This window comes from Danio rerio, chromosome 10 (assembly GCF_052040795.2).
Source record: "Danio rerio strain M-AB ecotype USA chromosome 10, GRCz13ab, whole genome shotgun sequence".
NCBI lineage: Eukaryota > Metazoa > Chordata > Actinopteri > Cypriniformes > Danionidae > Danio > Danio rerio.
The window spans coordinates 3,505,129-3,529,080 of NC_141030.1; the positions used below are offsets into that span (position 1 = coordinate 3,505,129).

A 23,952-nucleotide genomic window follows, 5' to 3' on the forward strand; every position below is an offset into this window, starting at 1 on the left:
CATGTTTTGTGGTTTTATTCATAACTCTTATTCTACTTCTATTGATGATTTGATTTATTCACAAAATTGTCAATAATATAATATAAAATAAAATATCCCCCCACACAAACATTAAATGAAAAGTTTTGTTTTGGGAAGGTTTGGGAAATATGCATAATTAATTAATCACTAAAAAACAGCATTTGTTAAAACAAAACAATTTAGAAGGTAGTAATACTTATTATTCTTATTCCTATTATACTTTCATTGAGGATTCCCCCCCTCAGTTTGTGAGTAATTTAGATTAGATTTTAATGAACAGTTAAATAAAATAATGTTTTTTTCCCCCTACATTACACGGAAGTTTTATTATGGGAAGGTTTTTGAAAATATGCATAATTATAACTGCAAAAAATGTCATCACAAAAACAATGGCTGAAAAAACTGCATTTGTTAAAATGAAACCATTTAGAAGGTCGTAAATGACCATGTTTTGAGGTTTTATTCATAACTCTTATTATTATTATACTGGACTTTCATTGGTGATTTCTTTTTTAGGTTTTTTCCCCTCGAGTTTGTGAGTAATTCGGATAAGATTTTAATAAACAGATAAATAATTAAAATAAATGAATAAAATAAAAATTTCTCCCCACATTAAATGCAAAGTTTTGTTTTGGGAAGGTTTGGAAAATATGCATAATTGTAATTTTAAAAAAAAAAACAATCACCAAAAAAGATGACAAGAAAAAGGACACATGGCTGAAAAAAGGTTTATTATTAATAAATAAATAAATAAATTTATTATTAATAGATTAGTATTATACTGTATTTTCATTGATGATTTTTTTTTTCGAGTTTGTGAGTAATTCTGATAAGATTTTAATAAACAGATAAAAAAAAATAAAATGAAATAAAATAAAATGATGTTTTTTCTCCAACAATAAACAAAACTTTTGTTTTAATGAAGGTTTTTGGAAATATGCATAATTATAACTGTAAAAAATGTCATTATAAAAAAACATGTAAGGAAATATGTAGCAAATGACCATAATTTGAGGTTTTATTATTGGTTTAATTCATAATTTTTATTCTACATCTATTGATGATTAGATTCATTCGCAAAATTTTCAATAATAAAATCTAATTGCAACGATTCCAAATTGTTTTAATGTGGTGTTTGATATGACAAGAGTTTAAACTGATTTATTTTAATCTGACAATACATTCTGGGACCTAAAAATAGCTGAAGTTTCTTTTAAAATGGGTCAAAATCTAGTACTTCTACATATTTTTTAAGACAGGCTTTACTTCATCATGAAGCATAACCACAATGCCTGATGATGCAGTCTACACAGGCAGCTCATTAGGCTTTGGGACAACCTTGTTGTTGACGTACCTTGCCGGAAGCTGCAAGGCCAGGTAAGGAGCGATACTCCAGGCCAAATTGACATTATCCTTCCACTGTTTCTCGGTCAGGTTGATGTATTTGGACCTCCAGTTGGAGATGCTGGTTTCCACAGACTGCTCGGTGGGAATGGCCAGCTCCTGTGTGGACAGCGGGTTGTACCATGTGCTCAGTCTCTCGATCTCGCTGGCCTGCCGGGAAAGAAAAAGTGAGATGCTCAAAGCACAGGAGTTTATTTTAACAGGAGGCCAGGTAAGGAAAAGAAGTCCCTACCAGCAAGGCCAAGAGCAACGTCCTGCGTTTCATGTAGTACTTGTGCAGCTGGGTTCCTCTGTTGCTTTTTTTGGACATGCCTACAGTGAAAGAAGACATGAGGCAAACCGATTAAGTTCATTCAATCATTTTCCTTCAGCTTACTTCCTTTATTCATCAAGGGTCACCACAGAGGAATGAACCACCAACTTATCCAGCATATGTTTTACACTGCGGATGCCCTTCCAGCTGCAACCCAGTACTGGGAAACACCCATACACACTCATTCACACACTACAGCCAATTTAATTAATCAATTTACCTATAGTGCATGTGTTTGGACTGTTGGGGAAACCGGAGCCCCCAGAGGAAACCCAGACCAACACATGAGAACACGCAAACTCCACACAGAAATGCCAAAAGAGCCAGGCGGGACTCGAATTAGCTGAATGAACTTGCCATTGAGTCTTCAAAAACAACGCTCAAATCTGTGACGCTAACTTTAGCATCCATTAGCTCAGAAACCATTTATCGCTCTGCTAATTACAGCGCTGACCCTTAACAAGCATTTCACGGCATTAGCAGGTGTACATCGGTTTAACAGATTAAACAATTAAAACGAATCAGGATGAGCGAACTGGCCAGGCGTGTACCTGATTTCTTAGAGGTGGTGGACATGCCGCTAGACAGGGGGTACGTGTTGATCCAGCCCTGAGCGCTCTGCTGGCGGGAGCCCACCGTCATGTCCATGTTGTTCCTGGGGTCGGTGGCGTTCATCACTGATAGACTGTTCAGCGACGGGTCCTGGTTGTCTGCCAACAGAAATGGCATCAAGACAAGGATTTTGCAGACTTTTATTCTCCTTTCTAGAACTAAACTTTTACACTAGTGTGCGCAGGTCATATTTCAGCCCAAAACTAACATATTCTGCATGAAGAAAATTTGGTCACCCTATACAATAAGGTTTCATTAGTTAATGTTAGTTACTGTATTAACTAACATGAACTAATCATGAATGATACTCAAAGCAATTATTAATGATAGTTCAGCATTTACTAATGCGTTATTAAAATCAAAATCAATGCATTTGTTATAAATGAGTAAATATTTTGAATTAAGTGAATATTTAACACATATTTTATAAAATTATAAGAATACAATTTTTTGAAAAATAATAAAGTATTTTATGCAAATTATTATTATTATTACTTTATTCAATGATTTATTTAATCAAAAATATTTTTATAATAAAAAAATAATAAAATGTATTAATTTATATTTTAAACAATTTTTTTGTGGAGAAACAAGAAGCACTTTTAAATTAAACAAATAGTAAACAGAATAAAAATGTATAAAAAATATGTAATATGTAAAATGTAATATGTAAAAAACTATTACATAAATTATATAAATTATTATTATTATTTTATTTAATGATTTACTTCATAATAAATATTATAATACATATAAAAATAAAATAAATTAATGAAATAAAAATAAATAAACAGACAGACAGACAGACAGACAGACAGACAGACAGACAGACAGACAGACAGACAGATAGATAGATAGATAGATAGATAGATAGATAGATAGATAGATAGATAGATAGATAGATAGATAGATAGATAGATAGATAGATAGATAGATAGATAGATAGATAGATAGAGAAATTTAAGTAAATAAATACATAAATAAATAAAACAGGTTTTGAATTATAAACTCTTTTGTTAAAGAAAAATGATTGCAATGCAAACCATAAATAAAATACTGTGAATAGATTTATTTTTCTTTTTATAAAACATATTTTGAAATTTATTTCTTCTGACTTAAAGGTGGAATATTTCACCCCTAAATAAATAAATAAATACTTAAACAAACAAATAAATAAAATAATCAAGTAAATACTTAAAAATAAATAAATAAATATTAAAAATGTACATAAATAAAAATATATGGATATAAATACAACAAAAATAAATAAATAAATACTTAAAATAAATAAAAATGAATAAATACTTAAAAATAAATAAAAATAAAGATAAACATTTTTAAACACTTGAAAATAAAAAATGAAATAAATATAAATACTTAAAAAAAAATAAAACAATAAATAAAAATAAATAAATACTTTAAAATAAAAACTTAAAAATATAAAAAAACAAATAGATAAATGAATGAAACAGATTTTGAATTATTAAGTCTTTTGGTGAGGGATAATTACTGCAAAGCAATGCAAAAGAAAAAAAATTATAAAAATAAAACAATTTTCCAAAAATATTTAATTTTATTTGCATAAAATACATATTGAGATTTATTTCTTCTGACTTAGGGGTTGGAATATGACCTGGACATGTTCTTTACAGGATCCTTAAGACTCACCTCATCATTTGTAAAGTAAATTAATTAATTTACCCCAATTAAACAAATTAGTTTGCCTTCTTTAACTACCACTTTCTTCCATCATTCCAGCACTTTTTCCTCCTTTCCCATTTGCGTTAATGAATAATTAACACACAGCATCCGAGGAAGTGAAGCCTGCAAATTATACAGTCGACGAGTAAATACCAAGCAAAGCAGCTTGATTTGTGGTGCCGTCTGGCGGTGTAGCACATCACACGATGGAGAGGCTTTAAGGCAGTGTTTCCCAAGCCTGTTCTTAATAGCACACCAACAGCACACATTCTTAACCTAATCAAACACATCTGAATCAACTCATCTGATCCATTAACTTCACGTTTTGGAGTCTCTGCTTATGTTCTGATAAGGAAGACGTCCAACATATGTACTGTTGGCGTGCCTTTAGGAACAGGGTTGGGAAACACTGCTTTAAGGGACGAATGAACTCTCAATTAGTTCTCTGGTACTGAAATGATCATGCATTTTACATGAGAAGCGATGAGATCATGTTCTTCTACAATAAAGGGTGGTGGCGGTACGGGTCGGGAGGGGGGTGGGGTAAGATGGGACGGTTGCATTTCTCAATTTGCGCTTGGCGTCAAATTGATCAATTCGGCCGTCCGGATGATTGCCGTGCAGTTTTGTAGTATGGGTTTCAAATTGGCGGTCATGCTAATTTGAAACCGCATTAACATGCTCCTGCCGCACTGTAGTCGCACAGTCGGAGCAAGTAGAGGCTTACTTAAGATCGATATCGGAGAAGTGCTGGAAACGATAAGCGATCCGAAAATCCCGGCAGATAGGGAGCTTTGAGGGGGATTGGCACCGAGCTCACCAGGTGGCACGAGCAGGCTAGCACCTAGGTACTTCTTGTCGGAGAGGATGCTGGCGTAGAAGCGGATCATGATGCTGATGTCCTCCCGCAGACGCTTGTCTCCCTGAGTGGGGAACTTTGATGCCACACTAAAGAGAACAACAAAATATATTAGAATTAAAGCTATTATGCAAAAATTACTTTTAGAAGGAGTTTAATCACAGGTGTGGGTCAGCAGTCTGTAAATATAACCAACCTCTAATAGTAAAAACAAATTAATTCTATTTTTATAATCACATTTGATAAAAACACTTTGATTGACATTTTCCCTTTGTATGTGTCATCAGAGAGGGAAAGCCCCGCCCACTTGTGACCATCTCTCCCTAATTAGCATGGGAGGTTAGTTTTGATTTTGAATCTTCCATTATACTGACACGGACATTTGTAGCTCCGCCCACTTTTGAAAAGAGCACAATCTAATTTGAATTTAAAGTGACAGTCACCAAAACGGCACCATTAGGATCAAAGCATAAAAGGGGCAGTTTCAAAGAGTTATAAAACATTCTTTGTGGGATATTTTGAGTTGAAACTTCATATACACACACTAGGGAGGTTATTGTACATCTTGAAAGAATGGACATAATCAGCCGAAAAACCTAAACGCTTATTCACCATGAAGCAAAACACATGATTCTTATTTTATTATGAATATATTCTCAATTACATGTACACACACTTTAATTAAAAGAATTTTTTTCCCACTTTGATAGCATCTCTTCTGTATCTTTGGATGCTTACTTGTGTTTCTCAATTCAACACATAAAAAATAAAAATAAATACATAGTTTTCTTGTTTAGCATTTTCCCTCAGTTTACATTTTTTGGGAGTGCTTTTTTCTAGATTTTATGCCAACTTTTTTCAAAATTTGCTGCAACATTTGTGGCATATCCGTCTCTGAAGACAAATTACAGGGAGATATAGAGTAATAATTGATATTTATTTCAGAGCACACTTTTTCTGCCATGTTTAGTCTACATCAGTGGTTCCCAAAGTAGGGGTCATGGCTTCACATATAGGTGAAGTTGAACATCTCCCATGTCCTGCACAGTTACCAGATCTAAACATTATTGAGCCACTGTGGATGGTTTTTGGAGGGGTGAGTCAGGAAAGGTTTTCCTCCAACAGCATCACGTAGTGACCTGGCCACTATTCTGCAAGAAGAATGGCTCAATATCCCTCTGGCCACTGTGCAGGACTTGTTACTGTCTACCCAAGACGAATTGATGCTGTATTGGCTACAAAAGAAGGGCTTACGCCATACTAATATATTGTTGTGCTCTACAACCAGGTGTTTCACTTTCATTGTTCAACCCCTGTACATCTACACTGCGAGCATCCCGAATTTGAGTCCTAACACATGAACCTTTCCCGATCTCATCCCCCTTTTTAACTTCACTTCCTGTCAATATGTAATGTCCTAGGAGGTGAGCTTCCCTCCCTCCAGTACATCCACACCAGGCGGTGCATGAGGAAAGCCAAGAGAATTATCAGCGACTCCAGCCACCCAAGCCATAGATTTTCCCCTCTGCTACCCTCAGGCAGACGGTTCTGCAGCATCCGATCACGCACCAGCCGACTGAAGGAAAGCTTCTTCCCTCAGACTATCAGGCTGATGAACATTTAACACACACAGACATACTCTTCCATACCCCACACTGCACACCATCAATATATAGCATGCACTGCACTTTAACCAATCCATACTTGAAACAATACTGCCTACAACCATGTGGACACCTATTCATTGCACATATCGCTGTCAATTTCACATTGTCGTTGTATTCTGCACAGTCTGTAGTTTGCACTGTCTGTACTTTGCTATGTCGTTGTATTTGCACTGTCTGTATTTTGCACTGTCTGGAGCCAGCACCTAAGCTTTTCACTCATCATAGCACACGTGCTGCTGATGATGTGACCATAAAAGTGATTTGATTTGGTCATGATAAAGACAAGAATGCCAAAAATATGCCTTTAAAAAAGATCTCAAAAATAATTACAAAGACATGGCAAGTAGCAGAATTGCTAAAAAATCTATTTGTCTCATTTTTAGTCCAAATACATTTATAAAAACTCCTTATACAAGTAAAATAATATTTAAATAAGACTATTTTTCTTAATCATAACAAGAACAACATAAATGTATATTACACAAGCACTTTTGCACTGTATTTAACATTTAATTTTTCTTACTGAGAGTGTTTGTCATGTTTCTAGTCCAAATAACTAAAAATTCAATCAAAAAGGGTTTTCTTGACAAGTAAAGAATATTGTCTTGTTTTCAGAAATAATATTTCATATTTAAGTGAGTTTTTCCTTAAAACAACCAAAATAGTCTGTTTTTCACCATGAAATTGGATTGTTTTGCTCACCTCATTTCAGATTAATTTGCTTGATTTGAAGAAAAACCCACTTAATTTTGACTGTGTTTGTGAAAGCAAAGAAATATTTTTTTTACTTGTCTTAATAAACTTTAGATATTTCAACTAGAAATGAGATCAAAATTCAAGGTAAGACACGCTTTTGGCAGTGACGAAACTGTATTTTTTTGTACAACAGTTCTGGAAGATTTTTCACCCTTTTAAATTAAAAGCATTATCAAATTCTCAGATATATATTCAGTACCTGAAGTAATCGAAGGCAGTGGAATAAATCTTTTCCCTTAGGACGTTACGGATGGTGGCATTGGTCACTACGTCAGAATGCAGGAGAGAAAGTCCGAGCGTCAACAACCTGTGCAGAGAAATACTGTAAAAGCGTGTTTTGCTCTTTGACGTCAACAAACAAAAAGTTCTAACAAATTTAATAACTAAAATAAAAAAATAAAACAACATTTAATTTCAGCATAAACCAGAAGCTTTTTTTTCCAGTATTGTGATGCAGTTCCTAGAGAAACAGAATATTAAATGAGAAAACAGTGGGCGTGGCTTGTTTTTTATACTGCGAGCTGATTGGATGTAATAAAGTTGGCATTTGGGGAAAAGGGTTTGGGGAGAGTTATTACAACCTAACAGACTCCTGCTGCTCACCATTAATGTTTAGTGTCAAAACTGACAGCTGGAGGGGGTGTGATTAAGTATATTAGCCACGCCCAATACCTCAGACAGACCTAATCTGAGAAGAATCTGAGATAAATCTGAATTAAATTTTGAATAAAATTGAATTGTTCACCACAAGACTACCAATGTGAGCTAACAAAATCAATACGGTTAGTTTTGATTTCATGTGTACTTAAAAAAGAGAGAGAAGAGTAGATAATTATACCAAAATAGATCAACACAAAGTATGATATTTTAACAACACTATCCAATAAATCTTTATAAATCATTTTTTTCCGCATTGTGTAGTGTTGCTAACCTGAAGCGAGGTCCGATGGCTGCCACATGGCGGTTCAGACTGCTTTTTGGGCTGCCGACATTCAGAGAGAGGGACCTCTGCAGAAGACTGCCGAAAATCTCCACCTGATCGGCGCTGCTGTACTTGGCGATCTCAAACCGCTGCACCAGAAACTAATGGGAAGAAAAATGATGAAATAAATAATACTTCCATGTACATTCTATAACTTTATTAGTTCTTGTTTGTTTCTTAGGACTATTTTGAACAACAGAAATGTGTCAGGACAAACCGATTTTAATGCTCACTTATTGGCCATTTACACAGAACACATCTTTGTGTCTATAAATACACTACCTGACAAAAGTCTTGTCACCTTTGTGACTTATAAGTGGTTTAGATGAAAGGTAAAGGCCTCTGGATTTTGCTTATTTGACCAAAATAAAATATGATCATGCCTTGATTTTGAATGATTTCATTAGGACAGTAAGGTCTGACTTTGCTTAGGCAAAAGTCTCATCACTAAACAGGAATAATGTCCAGTATAGAATATAAAGTCCTGCTGCAGTGGAGACAGAATGAATATTGTGTCTGACTCCATCATGAGCTTGGAGGACTGCATCCATACATCTCTGCACTGACTCAAATCACTGATTAATAAAGTCATCTGGAATGGCAAAGAAAGCATTCTTGCAGGACTCCCAGAGTTCATCAAGATCCTTTGGATTCATCTTCAATGCCTCCTCCATCTTACCCCAGACATGCTCAATAATCTTCATGTCGGGTGACTGGGCTGGCCAATCCTGGTGCACCTTGACCTTCTTTGCTTTTAGGAACTTTGATGTGGAGGCTGAAGTATGAGAAGGAGCGCTGTCCTGCTGATGAATTTTCAATGGGTAGCACAAATGTCTTGATACCTCAGGCTGTTGATGTTGCAGATCTCTCTCACACCCCCATACTGAATGTAACCCCAAACCATGATTTCTCCTTCACAAAACTTGACGGATTTCTCTGAGAATCTTGGGTCCATGCGGGTTCCAGTAGGTCTTCTGCAGTATTTGTGATGGTTGGGATGCAGCTCAACAGATGATTCCTGGGAAAAATCAACCTTCTGCCACTTTTCCAAATGATCAACTAGAAGTCAAGTTATTATTTGTTGCTCTAGCAACTGGGAACTTACAGCAAGACTTTTGTCCATGACTTCATATTCTATACTGTACATTATTTCTGTACAAGATTTTTGTCAGGTAAAGTATATTTATACAGAGTTGATGAATAAAAAGGACAAATTCACTATTATTTTTGGTTTTGTAAATGGAGACACACACATAAATCACACTTTATTATGTTTTAAACAAACAATGAAAAAGAACTTAGTATGAAGCATATCCTAAAAAAGTTTGACTGTTTTAAAAAGTCATGCTTAATAAAAATTGTTGAACTTAATACTGGTTATATTCAAAGACGGTTTCTGAAATATTGATAAAATGTGCATTATTTGTCAGTGTTATTGTACAAGATTTAAATGTAAGATTTTTTATTGAAGAAGTAAATTTTTTTCATTCTGTTTTTGACAACTGAGTACACTGGTGAAAAAAATTGTTACTTTTTTATTTAATTCAAGCACTTTTATGGACCTATATTTGTTTAGAAGTACTTTCAAGGTCTTAAATCCATATGTCTGAAATTCAATTACTTTTAAGTACATTTAAGAAGCAGGGCAACTGTAATGTAATGTAATATACTCTATTTAATGCCATGTCAGCAAACAAGGCTATTTTCATGGCAGGAATCTTTCAACAATAAATATACAATTTAAAAATCAACAAACAAAATAAAACATAAATTAAATAAGATTTTTTTTGTGTTAATACATGATAAAAATTCTAAAATCTTTTCCGGTTTCACTTTGTTAAAAATGTCCTTAAAAGAGTTAATTTCATAAAAAAAGTCTTCTGGAATCAGTAAAAGCAGGACAGTCCAGTAAAATGTGGTTTATAGTAAGAGGAGTTTTGCAGCACAAACACTGAGTTGGGTTTTCACCTTGGAGCAAAAAACCATGTGTTATTCTCGTATGCCCAATACGACATCTGCTAAAAACTACTTGATCAAATCGATTGTTAAAATGTCTTAAAATTCTGTGTGAAATTTCAGGTTGGATTTCATGTAATGTATTGTTTTCTAATGCATCCCATTCCTTTTGCCTCTTGTTTAAAATGTAAGCGTTAATAAAAGGTTTCATCTCTGACGGAGGAATTTGGCATTTGTTCACTACTTGCTTCAAAGAATCATTAGCAAGAAGCAGGGCAACCCTGATTAGAGTTTAAAATAACTTCTGTTTTCTACATTTTCTACTTTTATTTATTCCTATGATCATATTCCTATGATTCACGATGCTAAAATCGTGATAATAAATGTAAAACATCGTTTTGCAAAACAAGAACAAATTTTACAAAACAAGCTGCTTTGTAAACAAACGATTCTAGCAAATCAAACTTAAAAAATCTATTTAATCTAGTTCTATTTGAAGACCAGCCCTCAACAGAGCAGAGGAGAGTCCTCGTGCTATTTTCAGATGTGTATCATAAGAGGCTTGGGGTCAGGTAAATCCACAGCTATGGAAATGCCCATAAGCCTTGGACGGATCAGCAAGGTAAGAGGAAGTAACCTCAATCCAGATGTAGTGTGGCGTGACGTCGGGCGGGCAGGGGATGGGTTGGCTTTCCTCGGAAGCCGCCAGGGGATCGGCCTCCAGCTGGGCATCAGAAAACAGCCCCATCTTCAGATCCACCGTCATCTGCCACGCGCCGGCCATCTCACGCATGAACTGAACACACAACAGCACAAATCCAGTCAAAACTTGTTCATTTAACATACTAGCAATGACTTACGCACAATATTAGAGGAATTTGAACTATGTGAACATATTGTTATGATTTTAAAAGACCACCAGGGCTGTGCAATATGACAACATACAGTTGAAGTCAGAATTATTCACCCTCTTGTGAATTTTTCTTTCTTTTTCAATTATTTCCCAAATTATGTTTAACAGAGCAAGGAAATTTTCACAGTAGCTTTGCATTTAATTAAAGATATAATAAAATATCACAACAATGTTTTGTGTCAAATGTATGTTTTGTGGCAAGTAGCCATGTAAAAAATGAGGTAAAATACATCCAGAATAGTTGTTTTCACAGAATAAAGCCCTTTAGTCTTATACACCGTGTCTGCTTCGTGTCGGGTGCTGATAAGCCTGTCAGACTTTATTCTGCAATTAAAAAACCCTGAATCTACTTTATCCCTAACTTATCAGAATATGAAATGACTTATATCACTTAGCCCTAACATGCAAACATTTTTGAGGTAATATATCAGTACGTATGTAAAATAATACAAAAATAGATGATTTTTTTACTCATCAATAGTTATTAGTACACGTTAATAAATGAATAATAACAACTTATTAATAAACTTAACTATTTATTAGAATAAAAACCTCTAACCTGCTAAAACAAAATTTGTTAACCTGTTGAACGAGACTGTAAGACGTGAACTTTAATATCCTGCTTTTCTTTAACGCTGCACTGACATAATGTTAAAGAACACAAAAGTGCAAATTTGTTTGACCTAATAAAATACACTGGTTCAAAGAGAGTTGTAGATGTACATGTATGTCGTACCGGGACTTCAACTCCTGTTCTTCCAGCCAGAAGCCATTCCCAGCAGGCTATAGCCGTTTCCATGCCATTCTCAGTAAACATCTTTAATGGAGACCAGCACAGGTGATGCAACAGCAGAGGGTCCCATTCTACACAACACAACACAACACAAGACAACATGACATTAAAAGCACTGTCTAAATAAACACCTGTGAACTGTGCGAATATATTTAATTTAAAATATAATTCATGAAAAATTCAATTTATGATTAATACTTCATAAAACATCACTTTTTCAATAGCATTTTTAAAATGAAAATTAAAATGTTTTGATGATTTAAATTTAAGAACCACAGTGTTTCCCCCATCATATTAGAGTTGAGTATACTTTATTTTTATATCTTTTTTATCCACAAAGTGTGCAGCTTTTGTCATTGCTGTGTATCTTGGGCTTTATTACTTACTAAATGAAGTTATTTTTTAGCTTGTACAATTGTAGTTCAAATAATTGTTGTTTTTTACTGCTGTCATTAAAAGAAACAAATTAACACCATGACTCCTTGTGTCTGTGTCAGTCTGAACAGCCACGTCGCCACCCAACACATATGCCAGAAATACTTGTCCTTATATATGCCAGAAACCTATAGGTCACATATATGCCAGAAACATATATGTCAACATATACGCCAGAAACCTATAGGTCACATATATGCCAGAAACCTATAGGTCACATATATACCAGAAACCTATAGGTCACATATATGCCAGAAACCTATAGGTCACATATATGCCAGAAACCTATAGGTCACATATATGCCAGAAACCTATAGGTCACATATATGCCAGAAATGTATATGTCACATATATGCCATATATAGGTCACATATATGCCATATATAGGTCACATATATGCCAGAAACCTATATGTCACATATATGCCAGAAACCTATAGGTCACATATATGCCAGAAACCTATAGGTCACATATATGTCAGAAACCTATATGTAACATATATGCCAGAAACCTATAGGTCACATATATGTCAGAAACCTATATGTAACATATATGCCAGAAACCTATAGGTCACATATATGCCATATATAGGTCACATATATGCCAGAAACCTATATGTCACATATAGGCCAGAAACCTATAGGTCACATATATGCCAGAAACCTATAGGTCACATATATGCCAGAAACCTATAGGTCACATATATGCCTGAAACCTATAGGTCACATATATGCCAGAAACCTATAGGTCACATATATGTCAGAAACCTATAGGTCACATATATGCCAGAAACCTATAGGTCACATATATGCCAGAAACCTATAGGTCACATATATGCCAGAAACCTATAGGTCACATATATGCCAGAAACCTATATGTCACATATATGTCAGAAACCTATAGGTCACATATATGCCAGAAACCTATAGGTCACATATATGCCTGAAACCTATAGGTCACATATATGCCAGAAACCTATAGGTCACATATATGCCAGAAACCTATAGGTCACATATATGCCAGAAACCTATATGTCACATATATGTCAGAAACCTACACATATATGCCATATATAGGTCACATATATGCCAGAAACCTATATGTCACATATATGCCAGAAATCTATAGGTCACATATATGCCAGAAACCTATATGTCACATATATGCCAGAAACCTATATGTCACATATATGCCAGAAATCTATAGGTCACATATATGCCAGAAACCTATATGTCACATATATGCCAGAAATCTATAGGTCACATATATGCCAGAAACCTATATGTCACATATATGCCATACATAGGTCACATATATGCCAGAAACCTATAGGTCACATATATGCCTGAAACCTATAGGTCACATATATGCCAGAAACCTATAGGTCACATATATGCCAGAAACCTATAGGTCACATATATGCCTGAAACCTATAGGTCACATATATGCCAGAAACCTATAGGTCACATATATGCCAGAAACCTATAGGTCACATATATGCCAGAAACCTATATGTCACATATATGCCAGAAACCTATAGGTCACATATATGCCAGAAACCTATAGGTCACATATATGCCTGAAACCTATAGGTCACATTTATGCCAGAAACCTATAGGTCACATATATGCCAGAAACCTATAGGTCACATATATGCCAGAAACCTATAGGTCACATATATGCCAGAAACCTATAGGTCACATATATGCCAGAAACCTATATGTCACATATATGCCAGAAACCTATAGGTCACATATATGCCAGAAACCTTTAGGTCACATATATGCCAGAAACCTATATGTTACATATATGCCAGAAACCTATAGGTCACATATATGCCAGAAACCTATAGGTCACATATATGCCAGAAACATATAGGTCACATATATGCCAGAAACATATAGGTCACATATATGCCAGAAACCTATAGGTCACATATATGCCAGAAACCTATAGGTCACATATATGCCAGAAACATATAGGTCACATATATGCCAGAAACCTATAGGTCACATATATGCCAGAAACCTATAGGTCACATATATGCCAGAAACCTATAGGTCACATATATGCCAGAAACCTATAGGTCACATATATGCCAGAAACCTATATGTCACATATATGCCAGAAACCTATAGGTCACATATATGCCAGAAACCTTTAGGTCACATATATGCCAGAAACCTATATGTTACATATATGCCAGAAACCTATAGGTCACATATATGCCAGAAACCTATAGGTCACATATATGCCAGAAACCTATATGTTACATATATGCCAGAAACCTATAGGTCACATATATGCCAGAAACCTTTAGGTCACATATATGCCAGAAACCTATATGTTACATATATGCCAGAAACCTATAGGTCACATATTTGCCAGAAACCTATAGGTCACATATATGCCAGAAACATATAGGTCACATATATGCCAGAAACCTATAGGTCACATATATGCCAGAAACCTATAGGTCACATATATGCCAGAAACATATAGGTCACATATATGCCAGAAACCTATAGGTCACATATATGCCTGAAACCTATAGGTCACATATATGCCAGAAACCTATAGGTCACATTTATGCCAGAAACCTATAGGTCACATATATGCCAGAAACCTATAGATCACATATATGCCATTCCTCTCTGACCTCTGGCATCAACAAGGCATTTGCGCCCACAGAACTGCTCCTCACTGGATATTATCTCTATTTCGGACCATTCTCTGTAAACCCTAGAAATGGTTGTGAGTAAAAATGCCACGTTCAAAGTCACTTAAATCCCCTTTCTTCCCCATTCTGATGCTCAGTTTGAACTGCAGCAGATCGTCTTGACAATGTCTACATGGCTAAATGCATTGAGTTGCTGCCGTGTGATTGGCTGATTAGAAATTTGCGTGAACGAGCAGTTAGACAGGTGTACCTAAAAAAGTGGCCGGTGAGTGTAAATATCTTTATGTGTGTTGGACAGAAGATAAAGTTTAAAAGTTGAATTCAGTTTTGGATTGAACTGTCCCTTTAAAACATTTGACCATCTGCTAGTGTACAGCTTATAAAACACAATAAAACGTGCCTCTGGAGCTGATCAACAGCGCTGCCATCTTGAACAGGGCTTCGGTGAAGGCTTCGGGCTGTCCTCCATCCAGAGCTTCATTCATCTGTCGGATCATCAGTTTATTCAGGTCTGATGTGCTCCGCGTGGCCTCGGAGAAATGGATCATCCCTGCGACCTGCATACGAGACACAGGGGGTAAGACTCGGTGAAACAAACACAAAAAGCCCTGCTTCATTATTTAGCAGCACCTCTCCAGCGTAGCGGTTTCTCAGGTTGAGGGAGGCCATGAAGTTGGAGTAGTCTTTCTTCACGCATGCGGGTCTCTCGGTCAGCTGAGTGGTCTGAAATGATGGGGAACAAACTTTTAATGACTGTTTGCAACCTGAAGGACTAGTCAATAAATCAATTCAGTAGAAATGCACCGATCGATTCTCAATTTTTTGAATATTCACTTGTTCCAAACCAAACTGCGATGAATTTACACTACAAAGTTCCACAGTCAGGGCCGGATTAACCAATGGGCATTATGGGTACAGGGAAAATGTTGATTAAATAGTGTCTATTTAGGCCCCGTTTACACTAGTGGTTTAAGTTTTTAAAATGGCGTTTTAGATCAAAAACAATCCCCAACCACAAAGGCTAGCTTTCACCTAGCGTTTCTGAACATATCTCAGTCCACACTACACCACCAAAAACGCATATCACGTGACCATTCGTGCACTCTGGGCATGCGTGTTCTAGTATAAACAGGAAGCATGCGTCTCGCTCGGCATTTGGTTATTGTTAGTGAACAAACGGCTGTTGAACAATGAACGCGATGGCAAAGAAAGCAAGAGAGGTATTTTTGTGGACAGACGACGAGGTCGAGTTGTTACTAAACGTAACAAATGAATAACTGCACAATGGTGCCTAAAACAGACAATAGTGCAAACAATGTTCCCATTTCTGTGCCCATGTTGTTGTTTACAGTGCTGTCTTCTAGTAGCGTTAAAGCCATGTGTTATAGTCATGTGATAGGGGCTTGACGAATAAGGGAAGGATACACAATGATGCAAAAGCCCCAACCAGGTAGGGAATCTCAGCAGCCCCGCGTTTTCAGATGTCTCCGATTTCCCCCATCCACACTGAGACGAAGCAGTAGCGTTCAAGAATGAAAACGGCCTCTCCAGCGTTTCCAAAAGCGCTCGAAAACTCCGACGTAGTGTAGACGGATGGTGTAACCGTGGCAAAACTTATGCGTTTTCAAACTAAAACGCATTAGTGTAAACGGGGCCTTAGACTAAATGCAAATAGCGCACCTCGTTGGAATGAGCTAGTTAAGCGATTCACACCTATCACCGCTTGATTGAGAGACAACATAACTAAAGAGCTCAATAGACAGCAGTTTGAGTGGCCTAGCTCGAAAAGCACATGGCAACATGTTTTGACGCGATCGATCATGAACCCGGTTTCGAATCCAGCATCCGATGAAATCCTTCTTTTTTCCCCCCACTACATATCAGATTTTGCCTAGTCTTCATCACGAGGAAGACAAGTATGAATCATTAATAAGTGTGTGTATTATGGAAGACTCAGATTCATAGAACTGAACTGGATTGGAGAGGTGTTATATCCAAATCATATGCATTATAAGTTTATAGAAGTTATACATTAAAATACCCTTAAATATACATTTTATTACTGCTTCTGTGAACTTGAACAAGTATATTAAAATCCATTAATTTTCACTAGTTGTGTCAGTGTGTTTTTTTAAAGTGTGCTTTAAATGCTTAAAAAATAAGTTAAATCTCTGTAGATTAGAAATATATGTACTGAATATCATTTATTTAAAAAATGTGGGCAATACATTATAGATTAATTTCAATTAAAAAATATTATTTTAATCTTATTTTTAGTTTATCTATAGGGGTGTGGCTAGGTAGGGGGCCTACAAGACACTGAGCCCAGGGGCCTCTAAATTCATAATCCAGGCCTGTCCACAGTTGTGTGATATTTTCAACATTAAATCAAAGTATTGTATGTGTAAGGATTTTACACTTGATTCAAATTTCGGATTGCCTTTTCCCCCCATTTTATTTTATACAACTACATTTGTTCATTTAATAATTGCACAATTGTGTGATATTTTTTAACTTTAAATAAAAAGACAGAATATGTAAGATTTTTATATTTGATTCCTAATTTTGGATTGCAATTTTTTCCCATTTTATTTAGTAAACGACCTTTGTTCATTAATGATATTTTCAACATTAAATCAAAATACTGCATATATATATATATATATATATATATATATATATATATATATATATATATATATATATATATATATATATAAAATACATATAAAGCATTATATTTGATTATAATTTTGAATTGCAATTGTTCCCCCATTTTATTTGATAAAATGACCTTTGTTCGTTTATAAAAAATTAAATGTCTAATGTAATGAATTCAATAAAATAAATGTATTATTATTTAATATGTAAGGATATGTGTTATATTATTTTGGACTGCTGAGCGGTCTGAAATGATGGAAAAGAAACTTGAACTTTTAAGGATGTTTAACTGTTTGCAATCTGATGAACTAGTCAATTCATATCAAAATCAATACAGTAGAAATGCACCGATCGATTTTTTGATTTTTTTTTCAAATGAAAATATTGTACGTACGAAACTTTTACATTTGATTCCAATTTGGGATTGTAATTTTTCACTTCAATGGTTTACAGTGCATCCGGAAAGTATTAATAGCGCTTCACTTTTTCCACATTTTGTTATGTACAAGCTTATTCCAACATGAATTAAACTCATTTATTTTCTCAAAATTTTACACACAATCCCCCATAATAACAATGTGAAAAGAGTTTTTGAAATTAAGAAAAATCAAGCTCGCTGCATGACTAGCCTTTATCATACACTAAAACACAAGTGGTCATCTTACACCGAGACTGGTGCTCTGACGGTTGTATCCGGCGAAGTGCAGGATGCTCTCTGTGGCCATCGCCAGCCCTGTGTGCTGAGACAGACCCGACACCCAGTTCTGATGCTTATTCAGGTATTCCTGCGGTGGAAAAAACAATGATGATGTTACAAATCATTCCGGAAGAGGATATGTGGTAAATACGTGCTTTTGCTGTATTATCATGTACAATTTTTAATGGCGGGTCAAACCTGTAGGTGTGATTTGGTGACCGATGGCGCCCATTTCATGGCCTCTTTCAGGATTTCTCCACAGCGGGCGGCAAAGTCCTTCACTATGCTCTATACAGGACATAGCAAATTTACCACTAATACACATGTGATAGGATTTTTTTTTTCTTTTTTAAATATTTCCTAAATTATGTTTAACAGAGCAAGGAAATTTTCACAGTATGTCTGATAATATTTTGTCTTCTGGAGAAAGTCTTATTTGTTTTATTTCAGCTAAAATTAAAAGCGTTTTAAATTAAATTTTTTTTTTTTTTAATTATTAGCCCCTTTAAGCTAATTTTTTTTTCAATTGTCTGCAGAACAAACCATAGTTATACAATAACTTGCCTAATTACTTTAACCTGCCTAGTTAACCTAATTAACCTAGTTAAGCATTTAAATGTCACTTTAAGCTGTATAAAAGTGTTTTGAAAAATATTTAGTCAAATATTATTTACTGTCCTCATGACAAAGATAAAATAAATCAGTTATTAGAAATGAGTTATTAAAACTATTATGATTGACACACACACACACACACACACACACACACACACACACATATATATATATATATATAAATATTTAAGATAAAAGCCTTTTCTTCGATGCGTTCAAAATAATAAACACATTTTCTAATTGACTGCGCGATTTATTGTGACCACTTTAATTTTAATTCAGCAATTCAATTTTAGAAAAGCTAATTAATTAAACTACAAAGTAACTCGCATTAGATTTTCAAAAAAGTAACTCAAATATGATGACTTATTTTGGAAAAGTAATGCGTTACCTCCTCGTTACTTAGAAAAGTATTATTATTATGTAACTCGTGTTAATTGTAATGCGTTACCCCCAACACTGGCTATGTGTCAATGCACAAACCACTAGGCTACTGACGAAAACCACGACACACTTTTCATTCAGAATTTTTTTGAAGAGAAACTCAGTATGTTCCACTGAAAAAATAAATAAAAATTATGACAAAAGGCATAATTTAAACACAAATTATGTTTAAGAAAGAATTTTGAGTTATATTAAAAGTCATGTTATCTTGGTTATGTAAAGTTTTCATGACAAGGACATGTCCTCTTTACATTTAAAATGACATAACTGAGCAAAGGGCACTTAATGACAGCTGTCATAAGCATGCATGAAATCTCCAGCATATTCATTATGTGCGCCATATCATGATTATTAAGGACTCATTGAATATAGTTCTTATGAACACCCCCTTCAAGTAAAGTGCTAACCATCTTAACAGAACAGACAAACAAGGTCCAGTATCTGTACCTCTCTGGCCTCATACGTGTCCGGCACTGTGATGCGATATGGTGTGTCTGGTATGTCGTAATATGGTTGGTCTTTGTGGATATCCTGAAAAACAAAACCAATAATGAGTCATAAATATCCCTTGAAACAAAACTCTGAATATCTCCATTATATGCAGATTAAATTGAGCTGAGCAAAAAATGAAGCACGTACAGCACTGAGCGAAAGAGACAGAGTCTGTAATATATCCAGCATGGTCCTCAGAACACGGCCGCTCCACAGCAAGTGTGGAAATCTGGAGAGGAAAAAAACATTGATAAGCAATCAACATACATTAAAACACTTAAGGCCCTGGGTATGCTTTAAACTCTGAATGGTATGGTATACTGTTTTTGAACCTCTGGACAACCCCGCGCTAGAGTAGGTGTGGTTGTAAATGTGTGACACCGCTAGAGTGGTCTAATAAACAACAACAATGGTGGCTGAGAGGAAGTAACAGTTTCAAAAAAGGCAAATAAAAGCCTCCTATTTCCCGCGGAGACTGAATGCAACAATGTTTAGAACTTTATCAGACATGGCACAATGCGGTTGTGAGTTTTTAAAATCTCTCAGCGAGCAATAGTACAGGTGCGGATATACAGTATCTAATCCAGGGATCCGTTCTTCATACCTCGCTTAAATGCTCTGGGATGATTTGGCAAATCCTGCATCTTTTAATCTTGATAACTGGTTCTTCAAACAAGTTCGCGAATCAGATTAAAATGTCTGGATGTACTGATCTGAGATCGCTGCGTGTGTTGTGAAGGACAGATCTATCGATCCTCGAAATCATCATCAGCAATGCAGCGATTGGCTGACGGCACAGCAGCGTAATGACATCATCTGATTAATATTCAATTATCCATGTGAGCAAAATTACATCAAATTTATAGGAGACGGTTTGTTAAATATGACACGCAATAACTTTCTACATTTGTTGTGGGCTGCGTGTTTTACTCTTTCATGTGTCAAAGATTATTTAGCAATTTATTTAGTTTTAGTGTTAGAGTGGATTTTCTTTATTATAGTAGTTGTAGTATTATTGTCGCCGGTTTCTTCATCGGTGTAAAGAATAACTGGATGGTTAAAAAGCATTTTGATATTGGTAAAGGCGTCTGTAACCTTTATGAAGCATCAAATCACCGTCATATTAACTGTAAAAACATGTTCATGACTGCATATGTATTATTGTTTTTTTTTAAGTCACATATTGTGCATTTCTATTATCATACACAAAGTGTACTAAAGCGATCGTACACATTTGTATCTAAAAAGTTTATATCAATAAATTTTCTTTTTGAACCACCAGGTGTCAGTCTGTACTTTTATTTCGGAGTGCAGATTGCATAAGTTTTATTAATATATATTTTGTAACTTATATATATATATATATATATATATATATAAAGTTAAAAATATATATATATATTTACTATTGTCCCAAGTGTATATAACTACGACTGTAAGAAAATATCAGCATTTGGTAAATACTTTTTACTAATATCTTTGCTTGAAATGACGCAATCTAATCCTGTTTATTTGAATGAGCCTGTTCCCGACCAGGTTTGAGCTACCAGAACTATTGCTATGACAACAACTCTCGGATCAGTTTTGAAGAACAAAGCGATCCTGGATCGTGTCAAATCGTCAACAACCAAATTCAGATAACTGTGAATTCAACTTGTTGTGAATTCAACTGTGAATTCAACTGTGAATGTTGAACAAATACACTACCTGACAAAAATATTGTTGTCTATCCCAGTTATAAGAGCAACAAATAATGACTTGACGTATTTGGAAAAGTGCCAGAAGGTAGATTTTTCCCATGAATCATCTGCTGAACTGCATCCCAATCATTACAAATACAGCAGAAGACCTACTGGAACCTGCATGGACCTATGATCCTCACAAAAATTAGTCAAGTTTGATGAAGGATGAATCATGGTTTGGAGTAACATTCAGTAAGGGGGCGTAAGAGAGATCTGCAGAGTGGACGGCAACATCAGCTGCCTCAGGTTTTAAGACATTTGTGACCAAAAATAAACCCCTTCCTTAAAAAGTTTGACCAAAATGAACTACTCCCCCAAAAAGTTGGACCAAAATGAAGTACTCCCCAAAAAGTTGGACCAAAACAAACTTCTCCCTCAAAGAGTTGGACCAAAACGAACTCCCCCAAAAAATTTGACCAAAATGAACTACTCCCCCAAAAAATTGGACCAAAACGAACTCCTCCCCCAAAAAATTGGACCAAAACGAACTCCTCCCCCAAAAAATTGGACCAAAACGAACTCCTCCCCCAAAAAATTGGACCAAAATGAAGTACTCTCCAAAAAGTTGGACCAAAACAAACTTCTCCCCCAAAAAGTTAGACCAAACCGAACTCCTCCCGCCAAAAAAAGGTGGACCAAAACAAACTCCTCCCCCAAAAAGTTAGACCAAACCGAACTCCTCCCTCCAAAAAAGTTGGAGCAAAACAAACTCCTCCTTCAAAAAGTTAGACCAAAAAGAACTCCTTACCCAAAAAAAGTTGGACCAAAACAAACTCCTCACCCAAAAAGGTAGACCAAAACGAACTCCTTGCCCGAAAAGTTTAACCTAAATGAACTCCCCCAAAAAGCTGAACCTAAACGAACTCCCCCAAAAAGTTGGACCAATACAAACTCCTCCCCCAAAAAGATGAACCAAAACGAACTCCCTCTGTAGAAACTAACATGAAACAAATTTCTTTTTTTTTATTTTGTTTGAAGAATACCCGGGCCTTAACTCAACCAATTTTAAGTTAACTTAGATTTTTTTTTTACACATGCAACATCTCTACAGAACACACTGAAGTATAGAATAGTCTGGACTAGTGTTATTATGATTGATAAATTCGATACCATTCGGTAGTGAAATTGTAAACACATCCATTTCCCGCTAACATTTGCTCGCTGTTGAGCACGTTTTTAAACAGCGCTGATTTGCTATTGTGTTCCCTGCTCAACAGAAATGACTGTGATTGGTTGTGAAGGTCATCAATTCATCAAACTCACTGCTCTTTAGTGCGCAAAACCACAGATACAGGGACACTGGAGAGTTTTAAAGCCACAAAGATCAGTAGATTCATCAGCGGATCGCTCGTATATCAGTTTATAAACAGACCAGCTTATATTTGCAGCTTTAACACTTTTTAAAGTATTATGACAACACTAGTCTGGAATGATTGTAATGATTGGACAATAATAATGAAGCAGAACTCACGTCTCAGCGAGTCCTGACAGATATTTGTCAGCAACTCTTCGGATTCTCTTATGAATGTGGTTGAAGTTGACCAATAGAAACTGAGCATGACTTTCCAGCTCCTCCTCATGGGCTTTGGTCTTTGCCTAGGAGAAAAAAAACAAAGAATATAAAAATTAGCCTCAGTTAGAAATCAAGATCAATTTGTACACATAAAGCCTTTAAGATTTGATTTACCTTGTCAGCCATCATCTGAAGAAAGACATCGAAGACCTTGTCACCTACTGCGATGACACACTGCATCATTCCTGAGTGGAAAAGACCAGCAAAATCTCATCAAAACTGACAATAATCATTGATTTTTCACAAATATGACACAGGACCATAAAATTCTGAGAATTAAAAAGACCATTTCGATGTGGTCAAGTTATTGGCCTATAAACATTTCCTGCTTGTTATCAATTATTATTTCATAATTGTAACAATTCAACCATAAATTATGTTTTTATTATTATTTTTTATCTTACTTCTGCGAGCATTGTTGTATATTGTATTGTCAATTGCTTTGTATATGTTTGTTGGACAGAATTTGTAAGTCATTTTTAAGATACATATACAGTGGGGAAAATAAGTACTGAACACGTTTTCTTTCCTGGGAATAATATTTCGAAACAATCAGTTGACAAGGAATTGAACCGGATTTTGGTGAAAACCCAAACAATACAAACATAATAATAATGTGTAATAAGAATGGAATGA

At 35.3% G+C, this 23,952-nt stretch overlaps 2 protein-coding genes across 4 annotated transcripts in view; one reads left to right on the top strand and one right to left on the bottom strand.

Moving 5' to 3' along the window:
• Positions 1–23,952, top strand: part of zfyve16 (zinc finger, FYVE domain containing 16) — a 270,886-nt gene that overhangs the window by 231,737 nt on the left and 15,197 nt on the right. The gene's annotated exons all lie outside the window — the stretch shown is intronic.
• pi4kaa (phosphatidylinositol 4-kinase, catalytic, alpha a) overlaps positions 1–23,952 on the bottom strand; it is a 75,092-nt gene that overhangs the window by 19,219 nt on the left and 31,921 nt on the right. For 2 of the 3 annotated variants that reach the window (XM_087269534.1, NM_001034972.1), the window contains 16 exon segments: positions 23,431–23,501; positions 23,215–23,339; positions 20,149–20,230; positions 19,957–20,040; positions 18,649–18,738; positions 18,419–18,538; positions 15,723–15,815; positions 15,493–15,649; positions 11,921–12,048; positions 10,909–11,067; positions 8,265–8,416; positions 7,533–7,640; positions 4,872–4,999; positions 2,290–2,448; positions 1,658–1,737; positions 1,376–1,575 (listed from right to left, as the gene is read on the bottom strand). In XM_087269534.1, the coding sequence (XP_087125660.1) occupies positions 1,376–1,575; positions 1,658–1,737; positions 2,290–2,448; positions 4,872–4,999; positions 7,533–7,640; positions 8,265–8,416; positions 10,909–11,067; positions 11,921–12,048; positions 15,493–15,649; positions 15,723–15,815; positions 18,419–18,538; positions 18,649–18,738; positions 19,957–20,040; positions 20,149–20,230; positions 23,215–23,339; positions 23,431–23,501 (1,936 nt within the window). 3 annotated transcript variants of the gene reach the window in all.